Here is a 17,120-nt window from a genome sequence, read left to right as displayed (position 1 = left end):
TCGGTTACGCTTAAATGAATGTGAAACCTAATTTTAACTTAAACATTCAGAGAACAAGAAAACACGCATGAGAGTCAACTGAAAGTTCATTCAAACTCATCGCATTTATTTCCACTCCTCCAAAATTTGGAGTACTTTCAAACTCGGGTTTGGGACGGTCACTGCCGCGCATCTGACGTCACGAGGTCATACGCAATCGCCCCCTCGGCGCTTTCATAAGTCTTGTGGCTCCCGGAAGAGAAGAGAAGAGAAGAGAAGAGAAGAGAAGAGAAGAGAAGAGAAGAGAAGAGAAGAGAAGGCACACGCACACACACGCCCAGTCAGTTGACCTGCATCATCGGCTCCCAGTCCGACGTCGATCGATCGATTCCTGAACGTTTGAGCTGTCCACCATGAAGATGCTGTTGAAATATTGCTTGGTCGTCGTCGTCGCAGCAAGTTTGATCTTCAACGTCCAAGGTAATCATTCGTCGAGCGCCCATTTTGGCCTCAAGCGCGCGAATTGAAGAAAGAGTATTGTTGAAAGTTGGTTGTTGTTTTTTTAACGGGAGGCAGCGGTCCAGGCGACAACGTGGCTGAGTAGCCTTACCTTACGCTTGATCATGACAACGAGAACAATCGATTTCATTCGAATGAAATGTCCGCGCGCCAACGATAATAGCCGCGAAACACACACCGGTGATTCCATTCAATGCACGAAGCGCCTTGAATGAATGGCGGAAAGATCCACGGCAGACGCTCCCATTTATCTCATTTGACTTTCCTCTCAGATATCACTTTGAAATTGATGAAATTCGTCGAACGCGCGTATGAAAGAAAAAATACAAATACTCTCCAATCTTTTTCCAATCGATGATCTTCTTCAATTCACGCATCTGCGATCCGAAGGAATGGGATGAATTGGCCTGTAGTATCAACTTTCTGCCAGTAGAGGATGCTGGTTGCACGTGTAACCTGCTCAAGCTCAATCGCCAGCTTGATTGTCAAAGATGCTAATATGCTGTCATGATCTGGTTGGCGACCAACGGGTAGCGACGTCAGCCCCGCCTGCAGCCTCGCAGGTGCTGGTCGTTTTAATCACTGACACTTAAAAGGACCATCCGTTGTCGATTCGTTGTTTGCTGCATTAATTCTTCGTCTGCAATTGCATCCATTGTAGGCTGTGCGTGTGTTTGTTTAACCTTGGCGGACTTTTACACTTGGTCTTCCTTCTTTTGATACTTTGTATTTTTTTCCGTTCAGATGATTTGGATGTTTTACATTTTGTTCCTGCTGACCTTTATTTTCATACAATTTGTCAAACAACCTCCTACTCCTTCCTGCCTGCTTTTTGGGATCCGCACCTGCCATCACCACCTCCCAAACCGTGACAAACAGTAGCAAAATGCACAGCATGTCTACGTCCCACGTAGACATGCGTGGGGGGGGGGGGTATCAGTTTGTAACAGAAAAAGTGTGACGATCGTAGGGGAGCTTAAAAAATGTTGTTTTCCAGAAAGCCACACATGACCAAAACAACGTAACCCTTTCCAGGCACTTGACAGAGAAAAAAAAGGCAGGAAACAAATAAGAACACTATTCATGAAAGAAACAACTAAATAACCCTCTCCGAGTTCTTCACAGAAAAAAAAAACTTGAAATAAATAACACTCTTGATGAAATAAATAATAAGTAAATAACTCTCTCTGGGTTCATGGAAAAAAAGCCACGGAAGATGAACTTTCTATCTTAACAGATCAAAGTTCAGCGAGCTCAGTTGTGTCCGAGCAGAATCTCTCTCTCTGACACAGAGGAGCAGTCTCTTCAAGTTCTTGCGTTCCTTCAAAGTCAAAGTCAGCTTTATTGTCAAATATGCTAATATGCGTGACATACAGCACAGATGAAATTAATGTCCTCTCGGACCCGGCGTGCAAGACATGCAAGGCACTTATAACGTCGCTAAAAAGACATACAATTGACAACAGACAATACATGTCATTTCTGAATGTAAAGTGAGGTAGTGTTCTCTGGAAAGTGAGGAAGTGACGTAATTCCTTCCTTCTCCTCATCCTTTTGTAGGTTCCAGGAGGCTTGTAGACAGACAGTGCTGTTTGCAGCTCTCTCTCTCATCAACTTCCCCGTTAAAAGCAGCACGTTGACGAAGCAGGTTGAGAAAGTCAACTCAGTGAGACAGAAACCTACACAGCACGCCACCAGCGTGACTGTCAAGATGGATTTTTTGACTACTGTCAAGTTGGAGCAGCAAATTGATGAAAGTAGACAAACAAAATACATGAGCTGCTGGAAAGGCAGCCGGTGTCGCGGCGCCGTCTTGAAGTCAAAAGGACAAAAAAACAAAACTAAATAACAAATATGACACATGACATAGTCTATTTTTTACACCAGTCATTCGTTTTTCACATCCATTTATAAGCAACAACAACAACAACAAAAAAGAAAAAAACAAAACTGAGGAGCCATATGGGAGCCAAAAGAGCCGGTTCTTTTTAGTGAGATGAGCTAAAAGAACCGGCCGGCTCCCTGAAAAGAGCCGGAATTCCCATCGACTCCTCGGGATTATCCGAGGGGTTCAGGTGAGGCCTCCCTCCCTCCCTTCCGCTGCTCGACCTGACGTCATGTTCGGCACGGCGCGAAACGCCGGTCAACGTCGCCCGAAGTCAGGATGAGCTTGGACGTAGCCAGGCAAGACAAGGTTGGCGTGGCGGCGTTCTGACGAGTGAGAGAAAAATCGATGTGGGGCGCCCATCAGAAAAGTCACGTCACGCGGGCCTCTGCTGTTCATCTTTTCACTGCTACTCTTACAAGCTAGTCTTTTGTCCACTTGGCTCCCGCAGGACTGCGTTGCTACCACTGTGACGACAACGACGTTGATGACAGCAAGCATTGTAAGACTTGCTTGGGCGAGGACTCCATTACCTGCAAGGTGAAAACGTGCGGCGCTGGAGATAAATGTTTCACGACCTGGGGTGAGTTGAACCTGACAGACAGACGGGACGACGCGTGATAAGCAAGGTGCGATGATTCTTTTTGCTTGTTTCAGACCGAACCACCGCGGATATCACCAAGCTGCACTGCGAAGCCCCCCGCGCCCTTGACCGAACCAAAGAATCAAGTTGCAACACCGATCTTTGCAACGGTAACTTTTTTTGCTCTCTCTTTCCACGTCCATTGTTGACCTTTGCACTGCCACTCTCTTACACGCAAATCTTTGTCCCGCAGCACCGCGATGCTTCCAATGTAAAGGGGACAACTGTCAAACTTGCTTGGCGGACTCTGCTGGCTGCAAGGTCAAAACGTGCAAGGGTGGAGAGCAGTGTTTCAAGGACCGGGGTGAGTTTGGCCTGACAGACTGACAGACAGACAGACGGACGGACGACACGTGATGAGCAAGGTGCTGCTTGCTTCATTTGCACCATTCTTTTTTTCTTGTTTCAGATGAAACTACGGATGCCATCACTGAGCTGGACTGCAAAGGAAGCTGCCCTTATGGGGACACCCATTGCTGCAACGGTCCTTTGTGCAACGGTAACTTTGAATGCTATCATTGACCTTTTGACTGCTACTCTTACAAGCAAATGTTGTCGTCTTTGCTCCCTCAGGCCTCCTATGCTACGAATGCGAGAACGAGGAGACTTGCAAGAGTTGCTTGGGGGACCTTGACACCTGCAAGGTGAAACTAGGCGGTGCTGGAGAGCAATGTTTCACAAACTGGGGTGAGTTTGGCCCGACAGACAGACAGACAGACGGACGACACGTGATAAGCGAGGCGCCGCTTGCTTTATTTGCACCATTCTTTTTGCTCGTTTCAGACCAAAGCACCAAGGCCATCACCAAGATGGGCGCCAAAGGAAACTGCACCGCCGGGCAAAGCAGCTCATGCTGCATCAGCGATTTTTGCTACGCGCGCTTGGATTGCTACGAGTGCAGCGGTCCGACCTGCGCCGGCAAATGTCAGTCGGGAGATATGGATTCTTCCCCCAGAGTGACTTGCCGCAACTTTCGGAGACCAGTGCTTCAACCGAAGCGGTAAGTTTGTTGGCCGCGACAACCAAGTCACGCCCCGTCACGCCCTTTTCTTTGGATGACTAGGGGACGCCGGTACCACCTTCGGCTGTCTCGCGGCAAACCGATGCTCCGACCCCACCACCAAGTGCTGCAACGGCACAATGCTGTGCAACAGGCCTGTCACGGACCAGCCGAGCACCCCTGTGACGACTGATTTGTCAGAGAGGACGTGGCTTTATGATGACTCCCCCGACGCGTCATGACGACTCATGACTCAATCCTCTCCGATGATGTTGACAAGGGGAAAAAAAAAGGGCCACTTTGCAGTTTTTTGTTGTTTTTTTTTTACGACGATACTAGTGCTGCGTGTTCTACCGGAAACAAATTCTTTGTGTGTTCTACATACTTGGCAATAAAGATGATTCTGATTCTGATTCTGATTCTGATCCTCCTCATCTTAAGCCCCACGTGGACTCTTGCGTTGCATCGTAAATCTCGCGTCAAATCTAGTCAGAAGATAAAGTGAAAAGTCCAGCGTGTGTGTGTGTGTGTGTGTGTGTGTGTGTGTGTGTGTGTGTGTGTGTGTGTGTGTGTGTGTGTGTGTGTGTGTGTGTGTGTGTGTGTGTGTGTGTGTGTGTGTGTGTGTGTGTGTGTGTGTGTGTGTGTGTGTGTGTGTGTGTGTGTGTGTGTGTGTGTGTGTGTGTGTGTGTGTGTGTGTGTGTGTGTGTGTGTGTGTGTGTGTGTGTGTGTGTGTGTGTGTGTGTGTGTAGATTTGCGCCAGTGCGAGGAACACGGCGAGCTGACGGTTCCGGTGCTGTTCTTCTTGCTGGTGGTGCTCTCGGTGCTGATGTACTTTGCCGTTTCTCTCATGGATCCGGGTTTCGTCCTCACGGACGCTGCCAAGGTCACCTTTTCATTTACATCATGACACTGATACAGTGAGACCTCAACTTACGACCTTAATTGGTTCCCAGACAGTGTGTAAGGCGAAAAGTGTGTATCTCCAAAAAAAAATTCCCATAGGAAACCATTAAAATGGGAATAATCTGTTCCCGGGTTACTTCTATATACTTATACTTTTCAACTAAATAAGCCTTAAAACTACACACAACATATATTCTATGTATAATAAATGTGATGTTGTATTGTAATGAAAGAAATACACTGCATTGTATCATAAAGTCACTTTATTTACATCATTTATGGCTTGATGGAATGGCGTTGGAGGTCGAAGGTCAAAGGGAATTGCTGTTTGGAAAGAGGTGCGCATTACATGAGGACTGTTATTAAAGAAATAAACAGAGCTGTAAAATAAAGTTGTATTTACCTTTTTGTTGGTTGTTGATGTCTTATGGAAGGAGAGTCACCTTCCATAAGGACTGTTGGTGCTGTTCGGTCGTGCGCTTCCGCCCAAGATCACTCCGCCAGCCGTGGTGGGTGTGTATTATGAAAATAGTGCTTAATATAAGGTTTAATTGTCATCAATTTGACGTTTGTAAGTTGAGGTCTCACTGTACCTGGCATTGAGTGTGTTTCATGATGGCAAGTTGTGTTTGTCTCTTCGGATGTGGAAAGCGAGTCCATGACGCCTCCGTCTTCCACCTGCCGCTTGAGGCGTTGCGCCTTCTGCCTCCTACAGGTAACAAACCCGCCCGCTTTCGTGATGTTTTGGCACATTTTAAAGGCACACATTGTGAATTTCGGGTCAAATACGGAAGAGGATTATGGACAACCTAGCCAAAAAAAGAACATTGGCAACATATATAACAATAATAATAATAATAATAATAATAATAATCCAGCGTTCACTCAACCAGGAAGTATAGATATCAAATAGATAGAAAGCTAGCTAGCTTGTTAGCCATTCCAGAGCCAACAGGTACCTAGCTAGATAGCCAGCCAGCTAGATAATGGATACCTAGCTAGATAGCCAACTAGCTAATCGATAGCAAATAGCTAGCAAATGGTAATAATAATAATACAGTAAAGTCTCGTTATATCGATATCGGTTATATCGATAGTACCGCTTATTACGATACTATTTCTATGAACGCAAGGAGAAAATTACATGCGCGCAGGATCGGATATTTCGATAGTCCAGTTATATCGATATTTTTTCCGACTCCCGAGAATATCGATATAACGACACTTTACTGTAATAATAATAATGCATTTCATTTCTAAGCGCCTTTCAAAACTCTTTATATACACTTTATATTCACGGGATAAGTTTTTCTGCGGGTGAGCAGCGGCAGCCACATGTGCCAGCGTTCACTCAACCCGGAAGTAACTCAAATAGATAGTAAGCTCCTAGCTAGATAGCCAGCCCGCTATATAGTGAATAGATAGCTAGCTAGATAGCGTACCAGCTAGCCAGCCAGATAACTAATAGATAGCAAATGATGATAATAATAAGACTAATAATACGTGTCTGTGTCATCCTAAAAGTCCATATTGTGTGGGTAATGACAAAAACCCTGGCACTGGAGTGGACACATTTTTGCACGTGTTTTGACAGTGAATGAGTTCAGAATTTTACGTCGAAATTGTTTTTGACTTCCTGTGTGTGTGTGTGTTTTGCGAGCAGCAGCCAATGAGAGCCAAGCACTGCCCGACGTGCTCTCGTTGCGTGCGGCGCTTCGACCACCACTGCCCTTGGATGGACAACTGCGTTGGCGAGCGCAACCACCGCTGGTTCGTCCTCTACCTGATGGTGCAGCTGACGACCTTGCTGTGGGCGCTACGCCTCGCTCTGTACGTCTCTCCTCGTCGCACACCCTCACACACACACACACACACACACACACACACACACACACACACACACACACACACACACACACACACACACACACACACACACAAAAATTTCATTGATCCAGGATTGGAAAAGGCAGCTACTCTCATAGCGTCATCTTGAAGTCAACAACGACAAAACTAAATGAGCTATCTAATGGCTAGCTAGCTAGTTAGCTATGTTTCTAATAGCTGGCTGGCTAGCCAGCGGGTTGGCTATCTATGAGCTATCTAGTAGCTAGCTAGCTAGTTTTTAATCTATTTGTGTTACTTGCGGGTTGAGTGAACGCTTGCGCATGTGGCTGCCGCTGCTCACTCACAGAAAAAAACGGATCCAGTGACTGTAAAGTGACCTTGAGAGTTTTGAAAGGCGCTTATTAAAATCAAAGGTATTCTTCTTATGATGATGAAAAGAAACTTTTTTTGCAGGTCCGGCCTTTCCCCCGGCGGCACTTGGGAGTGTTGGTTGCGCGCTAACGGCTTCCTGTTGGCGGCGCTGTGCGCGCTGGCCGTCTTTTCAGCGGCGGTGACGCTGCTGCTAGGCTGCCACCTCTACTTGGTGGCCATCAACTGCACCACGTGGGAGTTCATGTCCCGCCAGCGCATCGCCTACCTCAGGGAAGGCGGCGACCACGACGACAACCCCTTTGACCGCGGCGTCCTCGCCAACCTGCGGGTCTTCTTCTGCGTGTGGCGCGCCGTGGCCTGGGAGCAGGCGTACCGCCGGAACCCGCACAATCCCGTCTGAGCCCCACACCCACTCCAAAGACCACAACCGCCAGAGACGCTCGCCACTGTCACTTGCATCTGATTGATTTCTGGGGGGTTTTCAACTCTCTGGGGATGTTCGACCACCTGAACCTCAGACGGGAAGTAGATGGACCAAACAGGAAGTAGATCAGGATGGAACAAGACTTGAAGTAAAAACATCTACAGCTACCGTGTTTTCTGTCGGACAATATATTCTCGATATTTTCCCCTGAGTGTGCGCAGACCACCGTACAAAATGCTATTGCTTCTCTGCCTACGCGCTGGGTTTTTGGACAAAGCTATTGCCCCCTGATATTTTGACTGCTACGTGACGGTTACCGCTGTCTATCCCTTTGAATAATTGGCCAAGGTACCTACATACTTTGTTACAGAGTTGTGGCCGCCATATACTCAACTTCACAGGTTGATCACGCCACAGTTGGCTGTTTTCTACTTTTCCGTGATATAGCTAGACCTTCCTTCGTCCAGCTTTGTGTCCGGGTTGTGCTCCTCCTGTCATTTAGATCGGCAGGCCAATCAGCATCACCGTATCCCTCTAGTTTGAACTTTTCTTCACATTTTCTGAAATTAAGTTCTTGATCTGTCGTAGCTTTTAAAGGGCAACCGACGTCACTTTTTTGTTTTTTAACTGACATCAGAAAAACGTTTGATAGCATCTAAAGTACCCAAAACACGTAGTATGATATTTTTAGTCACATGCAAAACACCAATCTAAATGACTTCAAGTGTCCAAAATCTGCAAAAAAAATTGAGCTGCGAATTGGGCATTTTCAGAAAGTCCCGCCCCCAGTTCGTGACGTCACGCCAAGACGTCTTGCATTGCTGGAGAATCCAAACAATGGCTTCAGATTGGGAAAAGATGCTTTCTTGTTACACATCCATTGATCAAACATTATATGTGCCATTTTGAGGCAACATTGGGGGAAAATCTCTCACAAAAAAAGAGGCACAAAATGGCGACCTCCAGTGGCCACCTCCACTTCCACAGGCTGATAAATACCATATATGGCGCTTGGATGCCCTCTTCTGGCAGCTTTTGGGTGCAACGCGGTTCTCAGACCAAACATGTACGGCAAAATACATTGATGTGATGGAAGGACGCTACAATGCGTCTTTTTTGGGTCAGGGGGCGGTCCTTTCATGACGTCACGTGAGGACTCATCACCAACTCAAAAACGACTTCCTGAATATTCAGAGCGAGTCTTAAAAGGTCAAATATAGCGATATGCGGTGGAATCGGATTAAAATACGCTCTGTAGAAGTCATTTGAAGCCATTTTACAAATGATGGACACAACTTGTCCGGAGACGTCGGTTGTCCTTTATTTAATTGCAGTCCAATGCTGCAGTTTTGGTTCAGCTAGGTGTTGTACAACCCAGCTTAAATCAGGTCTGATGCATGTCATGATGTATATTAAGCTGCCCAATCTCTCTGTACCCTGATGAGTTGACAACTTCACCCTCACTGGTCATCGCTGGTCAGTTGAGCTCCACCCATGTTTATCATGTATATAATGTATGTATATAATATAAATAAGATAAAACAGGAATCAGAATGAGAAACCCTTGAATGGTCCACAATGGGGACATTTGCAGTCCACAGCAGCGATTTGAAAGGGGGATGGGTGAAAGGATAAAAAAAAACAAGATCTTCTAAGCAGAGTAAAAATGTCAGTAGACTGTGATGTGTACTGTAAATGTGCAAAAATGTTTCCGAAAAACAAAAATTGTACGTAGTGCCAGGTATCTTGATATATCATCAAATCCTACTTTCCGTGAACGTTACATGGGTGGGGACAGAAAGCCAACATTCCCCCAAACGTTCCATATTGGGGTAACTTTTGGGTTTTGGGCCTCATGGCCAAAACACGCCTCATGACAAAGATAACGTATTGACAATCTCGGCCACGGGAAGGTGCCGCAACTAAAAAAAAAAAAAACAACTAAAAAGCAAGGCTTTTATTTTGACATTGTTCATTACATGTGCACGATTATTTGGAGGCAGACGATGTCGAAGTTCAACAATCTAGTCCAACTACAGAGGGTGGCGTGAGCAGAAGTGGACATCAGGAAGGACACAAAGCTGATGGTGAACTCCGTTTTCCCGTCCAGCCTTCACATCAGCTGGACGCTCGTCAGCAGCACGTACCAGATCTCCAGCCACTTGATACTTTGCAAGTCTTCAACTTGATACTTGTGATCCAGCCGCTGCACCTCGTTCAAGGTCAGGCGGAAAGCGTCAGCGTCACACGAGATGACAATCTGCTCGCAAACAAGACCAAACAGGAGCAACCAGATTGGTCGCCCGTCAGTCTTCCACCGAGGACAGTTCAAAACACAGAAAGCTGCAGGCCCATTTCACGCTTTGCAAATATGATGCTAGGTGCTAGCTGACACCGGTGACAGAAAAGGCTCCCCAAATAGAAAGAGGCAGAACGTGGCCATACCTTGAAATCCCGTCCGGGTTCGACGGGACGCTGTTGGGCAAATTCCTCCGTCCGCTTTTCTCCCCACGAGTTGTCCAATTTGGAATTGAGCACGATACTTTTTGTTCCAAAGAAGAGCGCCAGGCGCAGCGCCGTCGTCACATCGTCGCTGTCTCCATCGTCGCGGTCGTCCACCATCAAGTTGACGATGAGCCTGCCGCAGAAAGGTGTTGCCGTGGTCACGGGGCTTTGTTGAAGGGATGGAGGAGGAACAGCCTATTACCTGGTTGCGTTGGCATTGACTCGTCCTCTGATGACAATGCTGCGGTTGACGCTCAGGCCGTAGTCCAGCACACCTTTGAATCCGCCCTTCTGCTCACACGTTGGAGAAAAAGGACAATCATACAACAGGTCGTCTTGAATGAGGTCAACCGAAGACGCATCGCTGATGGATGGATGGATTGCCCCATCTGCTGAATTTTATCGATATAGCGTAACAACTGAAGACTAAGCTTCGACACATAAATGAGATTTAAGTTTAATCAACATTGGATGTTTAAGAATGTGCATCTATAAAATAGTCCAATCAAATTGACAGCAAGAACTATGGATTTACCGGGTTGGCAAACATGGTGAGCAGGCACGAACAGGAGATGTTATCCGAGGAACAGGAAGACTGACTGAGGTTGCTCGCGCAGACGGGTGTCTCCAGATTGGTCGGCGGACTGGTAACAGTAGGACAGCTACAGTTGCAAAAATAAGGAGTGGAGTAAGAGTATGGCAGAAGACACACTTCATTGCAAGATTGACATGAAAAATCCAAAGAACACGGCCGAGGCTTCACCGGGTCAAATCATACATTCAAATTGGATAGCGGAGCCAATGGACTGTCATCTCAGAGAAGATCAGGCCGAGACCAAAAATACAAAGAGCAAACATGAAAGTCACCGCTTAGGCAGGTGCAGCCATACCAATGAAAGGAAAATGCATTGTGAATGTGTGTGCAGGGAATCCTCAGATTGTCGGCATGTGAGACTCCACCGAGTGAAGAGCGTTTTTGTCGTGGACTGACAAAAAGAGACAGTATTTGATCGACTGATGGAGCAGTACAAAGACTTGTTTCAAAGGTTAGGCTGCCTACCAAGACAACACACAATCAGAGCGGGCAAAAGTGTGCCACCAGTCATACTTCCATGCAGGAAAGTCCCAGTTGCTCTACAAAAGCAGCTCAAGTCAGATGAGAGCCTACGAGAGGCACGCATGTCAATTGCCTTCTCCCTCCAACCAAGACGGCAGTCCTGAGAAAGAACCTCAACTCGATCCACAAGTTGTATCATTTACCCAAACCGCTTACACAAAGCAAGGCATGGTGTCAGAAGTGGGATTCTGGCCATCTGTCCCTCCCAGTTGTGGACCAGTCTTTTGTCCGAGGAACGTCGACGGCAGACTTGCTGCAAACCAAACGCAGATTGTAGCCAGATGTATGCGCAACAACGATGGAAAGGTCGCATCGTACCACTTCGCTTGCAGATGTACCCTCTCTCGTTAGCGCAGTTATCGTTATTCCACTGGCCGTTGTTAATGGCCACGGAAAGACAGTTGTCTCGCTTGTAGCCGTTTGGGTTCCCTGTAAGGAAAAAAAAATAAAGATCTCGCAACATTGTCGGTTGAAAACCATGACAGCGCTTTGAAATGCACCTGCACTCCAGTGTTGGTATCCGAAGGGGGAGCCGTCTGACCACGCCCAGGCACCTTCACGGCGGCCGCCCGCCCACAGGGAGATCCCGGTTGGGCTGGCCTTAATCGCACCTAACAGGGGACAGACAGTCCTTTAGGATTCCGCCGGGATACGAAAACATGCAAACCAGCAAGCGAGCGAGTTGAGAATTGAACCCAGAACTTTCTCGTTTGTTGTACCTTGAATGAAAGTCTGTGCGTAGGAGTCGGTGATGCTGAGCAAGTCTGCACCCTGTTCGAGGCAGTCTTTTCGCGCATCATCCCAGGGCCTCGCCGCCAGGTAATGGATCAGGTAGCAAAAGTCACCAAAGGGATCCTCCACCCACCAGCCGCATTTTTCAGTCCAGCCTGCAAGGAAGGAAAAGGCTTCTTGACAACCAATTGCTTGGTGGAAGGACGAGCAGTGTTTGCGAAATCCACCTGGTCCCGATGGCATCTGGAGAGGTTGCCCCTGAGCCTTGGCTGCAACAATGGCACAATTGGAAAATATCAGCGAGCGTATTAGAAGACGTGCAAAGAAAGGATGAAGACGTTTTGGACCTTTTTTGCAGATGAAACCATATCCGTCTGTGCAGTCGAGGCCAACCATTTCTCCCGAACGCTTCATGCCAACGCAGTTCTCGGCCTTGGGGTCTTCTTCCCACGGAAACAAATGCTGTGCATCACAGTTGTCACGTCGTTTACTTGGAATTGTGTGATTAGTTGATGCTGATGATGAGTTTTCTGAAATTCTTACAAAACTAACTGGAGGCGTTTCACTTACTGCAACTGTTCCGTTAGTGAACCCAGAGTTGAGTGCCACCCACATCGGTGACGCCTCGCTTACTTTGTCTTCAGGAAGGAGAAAAAAAAGCATGTTACATTTTCTTCTTGCACTTTTTCTTCCTTTGACAACTTTGCTGCTGTGAATTGTGAATTTCTGCGTTGGGAGACGAATAAAGGTTGCTCTAATGCAGGGGTGTCAAACGCCGGTCCTCCATGTTTTCCAAGTCTCCCTGTTGCAAGGCACCTGATTCAAGGACTCAATGGACACACCTGATTCTCATGATCAGATCATCAGCAAGCTCTGCGGAAGCCTGACGTGAGCCCGTTCCCCTGAATCAGGTGCGTTGCAATCGGGAGACTTGGAAAACCGGTAGCTTGAAACCCCTGCTCATCCAACGATGTACGGCGAGATGATCCTGACGTTGCAACCAATCCCTGAGTGACAGTCTCGATGCTCACCCTTCAAGAAGTCCACCTCGCTCTGCGAGTGAAAGCTGACAAGGTGACCTTGATCTGCCTCGCAATAAGCCTCTGCATCCTGCCATGATTGTGTCCAACCAGCTTGGAATTGGTAGCAAAAATCGCCATGCGGAAGATAGTCGGGGTCGCAGTGGGAAGCTAAGTGGAGAAATATTGATCAGAAAATCTTGAAGGGATTGAAGATTGTTGTGGGAGGAGCATCTGTGAGACTCACTTGGCGCTGGAGTCGCTTGGCGGTTTTGACTTCCTTTCTTCTCACAAATGTAAGCACGCCACTTGTCGAATTTCCTGCTTTCCCATTTTCCTTCACTATCTCCTTTTGGGGTCAACAACAGAGACGTGTTGGCTTTTGTGATGGAATTTGTTCAGCGTTTGATGAACGCAAACGTTACCTGTCATGATGACTCCGCAGTCCCATTGGTTTGCAATGTTTTTGGGCCATCCGGTTCTGTAGTTTCTGTAGTCAACGGGGGTTTTGTCCACCCACTGGAATGTCCCATCTTGGTCCTTGTCTGGAACACCAATGATGGTGAAAAGTTCAGTACGTGTTGATTCATTGACAAAGCCAATATGTCCAAAACATGAAAATACAACTTATTCCGAAAACTGAATGGAGCCCATTTTGCTCGGCATATGAAATAGCTTACGGCTCTGATAAGTCAGCCAAAACCTATTTTGGCTACGACTTTTAGAGCCGTATGCAAGCTATTGTCCAAAAATGGACAGATGGGGAAAGCAAATAGTGTACCTGATAAACCAATCCAAAACTCCGAGACATAATCCTGTTTAAAGTCAGGAAGTATGCCATTGATGAAGGATTGTTCATAATGGCTGCAGGAAAAATAAATAGATAGGTTGAAATCAGAACAACGTGAGGAAGCACAAAATCCATTCATTCATTCATTCATTCATTCATTCATTCATTCATTCATTTTCCAGACCGATTTAACCACACAAGAGTCGCAGGGGTTGCCGGAGCCCATCCCAGCCGTCTCTGGGCACGAGGCGGGGCACACCCTGAATTGGTCGCCAGCCAATCGCAGGGCACACCGAGACAAACGCTCATTCGCTCTCGCACTCGCACCCGCGAATCATTTCGAGCGTTCAATCAGGCTGCCGTGCCTGTTTTTGGAGTGTGGGAGGAAGCCGCAGCGCCCGGAGAGGACCCACGCGGGCCCTCGGGGAACGGAGTGGGATTTGAACTCGCGGCCTCGCACTGCGAAGCGGCGAACCACTGGCATGTGTTTTAAAAGGTTAAATATAGCTATATGCGGTGGAATCTTTGTAAAATACGCTCAGTAGAAGTCATTTCAAGTGATTACGCAAATTATGGACACAACTTGTCCGGCGGTGTCGGTTGTCCTTTAAGAGGATGAAGCCATCTTACCCCAAAAGCACCCAGAGTGTACCTGTTGATGACGAGCAGGTGAGCCCCCTCGTCGGAGCATATGCTTGAGGCATCGTACCATGGTTGGAGCCGGTAGGTTTGGCTTGTCAGCAAGTAGCAGCTTCCGGAGAATCCCAGCCATCCGTCAGGGCAGATGGCTGAGGAGGGACATGGTCAGTGTGCCTTTCTCGGTTTTTACTGGTGTGTTCACATTTGTCCTTGAAAATCAGTCATGCTCATCAAAGGAAGGTTTCGCAGTGAAAAGGAGACTCGGGAGAGGCCCGTCCTCTGAGTAGTTGCTGAGTTTTGTCACGCCGCAGATGGATTGCAACAAAAAACAGAACAATGGCGGAAGGACTCACGTTTAGCGCGCTCGCAGATGAATTGATAGTGCTTGTAGCACCACGAAAGACCCATGCCGTGGATGGACGCCAAACCACAATTCATATCGGGCGTCTTGCTCGGCTCACCTTCCTGCCATTTCCTGGTGCAAAACAAAACCACTTGTCAAATCTGATGGTATTTCTCATTGACTGTTGGAATAGCCTGCTGTGAAGAAGCGCTTGGCAAGCCATCGCCTCCTCATGGCACCTGCTACCCAATCACCGGTCCACCCGACTTCCGCGATTTTGGACTGTTGCGGGTGGTCCCGGTCCCCATGAGCCACTCAGTTCACCCAGGCGGACATGGCAAGCTTGCAATGACATTAGTGAAAGAAAGGACATACATTCCTTGGATGTCGACAGGACTGCCATCCAGCCAAAGCCACACGCCCTCAGTGATGGCATCCGTCATGCCAATCCAGTAGTTGGCTCCCCAATTGAGTCTCTTTGAATACTTCAGCCAATACTACAAGATATGAGACGTGAAAATTAATACACAACATACGACTGAGCGGCAGAGGTGATGAACACACTCGCAATTTGTCAACAATGTGTGCTCGAATCAACGTTTTTGGGGGGAAAAAATCTGGTGAAATGACAAGCGGACACGACCAAGATCTGTGTCCGCTCAGTCGTACGGGAGTGGTCCATCCATGAAAAGGGATCTGCGTAGGCTCTCAGTCGTACAGGAATGGTCCATCGATGAAAAGGATGACGGCTGAAGAAACCTTTTCATTCATCCATGAAAAGGTTTCTTGGGCAGTCATCTGTGCTTCTCCCAAGGTTGCGGGGAGCAGTGGACGACTCCCTGAAGCTAATCTGATGACGTCCTTTGTCCGGTCTGATTCTGTTCTACGACTGGCACTGATTTCCCCCCTGAAAGGGGCAATCGTCAGATTAGCTTCAGGGAGTCGTCCACTGCTCCCCCCAACCTTGGAGCAGGGATTTATCAGAGCGGAGGTCTGGCACCGCCACCTGTCCATGAGGGATATATATATAGAAGGCCAGAGCGACCAGCACAACTTTAGTTCGCTGACAAAGCTTTTCAGATGAGGAGCGAACTGTCCGACACCTTCAAAGAAGTCCAGATGCCGGCGGAAGAACCTTTTTTTTTCATCGACAAGAAAAGACAGTCAGCAAACGGTTGCCAGGTTGACACTTGGCTAATATGGCGCCTCACCAGGTCGTCATCGCCCTGAATGATCATCAAGTTGCTGTTTAATGATAAACAGAAGGCGTGAGCTTCGTACCACGAGCCTCGCTCCACAGAGTAGAAGTAACATTTGTTCTTGTACTCTCGCCAGCCTTCTCGGCACTGACATTGTCCTGGAAATAATCATCATAATAATTAATAATAATAATAATAATAATAATAATACATTACAATCATACATTTTGATTGCCTTTCAAAGCTCTCAATGACACGAGAATCACAGACAAGGATAGCTACTAGAATCAATAAAATACAATCACAAATAGAATGCAATCAATAAAATACAAATGATCAATAGAAACTAGAGAGCTACAGTGGGACCTTGGTTTACAAACACCTTGCCATACAAACTTTTCGGTTGATGAACGATGAAGTTGATTCTTGGAGCCATCTGTTCACCTTGTTGCCCTGCTTACTGCTAAATTTGTCGAGACAGACTGATAAAAGCTAGGCGGAACTGTTTTGGAAGAATGATAGATGCCGATGATCACATGACTTGATTTTCATGAGGTGTGAAGGGGGAAAAAAGCCACGTTGGGGCAATTGCAGTACTTCCGGCGACCGCCAGGGCGAGCGCCCCACCTGGCAGTACCTCTGGCGGCCGCCAGGGGGAGCTGTTGAATTTGTGACTGAAGAGTACACAGTAAGTAAGGTGAGGTTTCACATTGTCCTTGAAATCGAAATACAGCCGCTGATTGGAACGCCTCACAATTCATTCCAGATCCTCTTCGACATTTGCATATTGATGATGTCATCACTAAGGACCCTGAACGTGTTTTTTGAGGCGGTCAGGGAGGAGGGGGGCTCAATTTAAAACCTTTCTTTCATCTTAAACGACAGTGTTTTTTGAGGCGGTCAGGGAGGAGGGGGGCTCAATTTAAAACCTTTCTTTCATCTTAAACGACAGTGTTTTTTGAGGCGGTCAGGGAGGAGGGGGGCTCAATTTAAAACCTTTCTTTCATCTTAAACGACAGACAGCCCATGAAATGATGAACTCCTCGCCCACATCACTCAAAAGAAAACAAAAGACAGACCCGACAAAAGAATGTTGCTTCAATGACACAAACCCAAAACGTTTTTGTCAATTTTTAGGAAAACATTTTCACTTTTTAGGCAAACCAGCGGAGGGCTACGCTTGCCGCGGCGGCGGAAAAGATT

General features: G+C 47.2%; 3 protein-coding genes across 4 annotated transcripts; 2 read left to right on the top strand and 1 right to left on the bottom strand.

The window, feature by feature from the left end:
• Positions 1–214: 214 nt before the first annotated feature.
• LOC148898568 (uncharacterized) lies at positions 215–4,439 on the top strand. Its single transcript, XM_088995407.1, has 8 exons — positions 215–459; positions 2,835–2,966; positions 3,041–3,136; positions 3,220–3,330; positions 3,436–3,525; positions 3,600–3,713; positions 3,810–4,026; positions 4,090–4,439. Exons 1-8 carry the CDS (start codon positions 393–395, stop codon positions 4,217–4,219), a joined length of 957 nt encoding a protein of 318 aa, XP_088851533.1. The 5' UTR covers positions 215–392; the 3' UTR covers positions 4,220–4,439.
• An 812-nt stretch (positions 4,440–5,251) lies between these two features.
• On the top strand, positions 5,252–9,377 carry zdhhc12b (zDHHC palmitoyltransferase 12b). Of its 2 annotated transcripts, XM_088993269.1 has the most exons (3): positions 5,252–5,644; positions 6,593–6,759; positions 7,231–9,377. In XM_088993269.1, the coding sequence occupies exons 1-3, from the start codon at positions 5,588–5,590 to the stop codon at positions 7,547–7,549; spliced, it is 543 nt and encodes a 180-aa protein (XP_088849395.1). In that variant the 5' UTR covers positions 5,252–5,587; the 3' UTR covers positions 7,550–9,377. The 2 variants fall into 2 exon arrangements, with proteins under 2 accessions (XP_088849395.1, XP_088849394.1); XM_088993268.1 differs by lacking the exon at positions 5,252–5,644 and having other exon boundaries at positions 6,237–6,759.
• A 138-nt stretch (positions 9,378–9,515) lies between these two features.
• On the bottom strand, positions 9,516–15,557 carry LOC148898566 (macrophage mannose receptor 1-like). Its single transcript, XM_088993267.1, has 16 exons — positions 14,389–15,557; positions 13,728–13,810; positions 13,372–13,491; positions 13,194–13,295; positions 12,959–13,117; positions 12,498–12,565; positions 12,275–12,389; positions 12,155–12,196; positions 11,915–12,082; positions 11,696–11,806; positions 11,514–11,624; positions 11,352–11,448; positions 10,614–10,740; positions 10,281–10,369; positions 10,019–10,211; positions 9,516–9,833 (listed from the first exon to the last, which is right to left on the bottom strand). The coding sequence occupies exons 3-16, from the start codon at positions 13,376–13,378 to the stop codon at positions 9,687–9,689; spliced, it is 1,536 nt and encodes a 511-aa protein (XP_088849393.1). The 5' UTR covers positions 13,379–13,491; positions 13,728–13,810; positions 14,389–15,557; the 3' UTR covers positions 9,516–9,686.
• Positions 15,558–17,120: the final 1,563 nt, after the last annotated feature.

Source organism: Hippocampus bargibanti, linkage group LG04 (assembly GCF_051943395.1).
Source record: "Hippocampus bargibanti isolate YZ-2025 linkage group LG04, ASM5194339v1, whole genome shotgun sequence".
Taxonomy (NCBI): domain Eukaryota; kingdom Metazoa; phylum Chordata; class Actinopteri; order Syngnathiformes; family Syngnathidae; genus Hippocampus; species Hippocampus bargibanti.
Note: the sequence above shows the minus strand (reverse complement) of the source record. Positions and strands in the feature narration are given on the sequence as shown.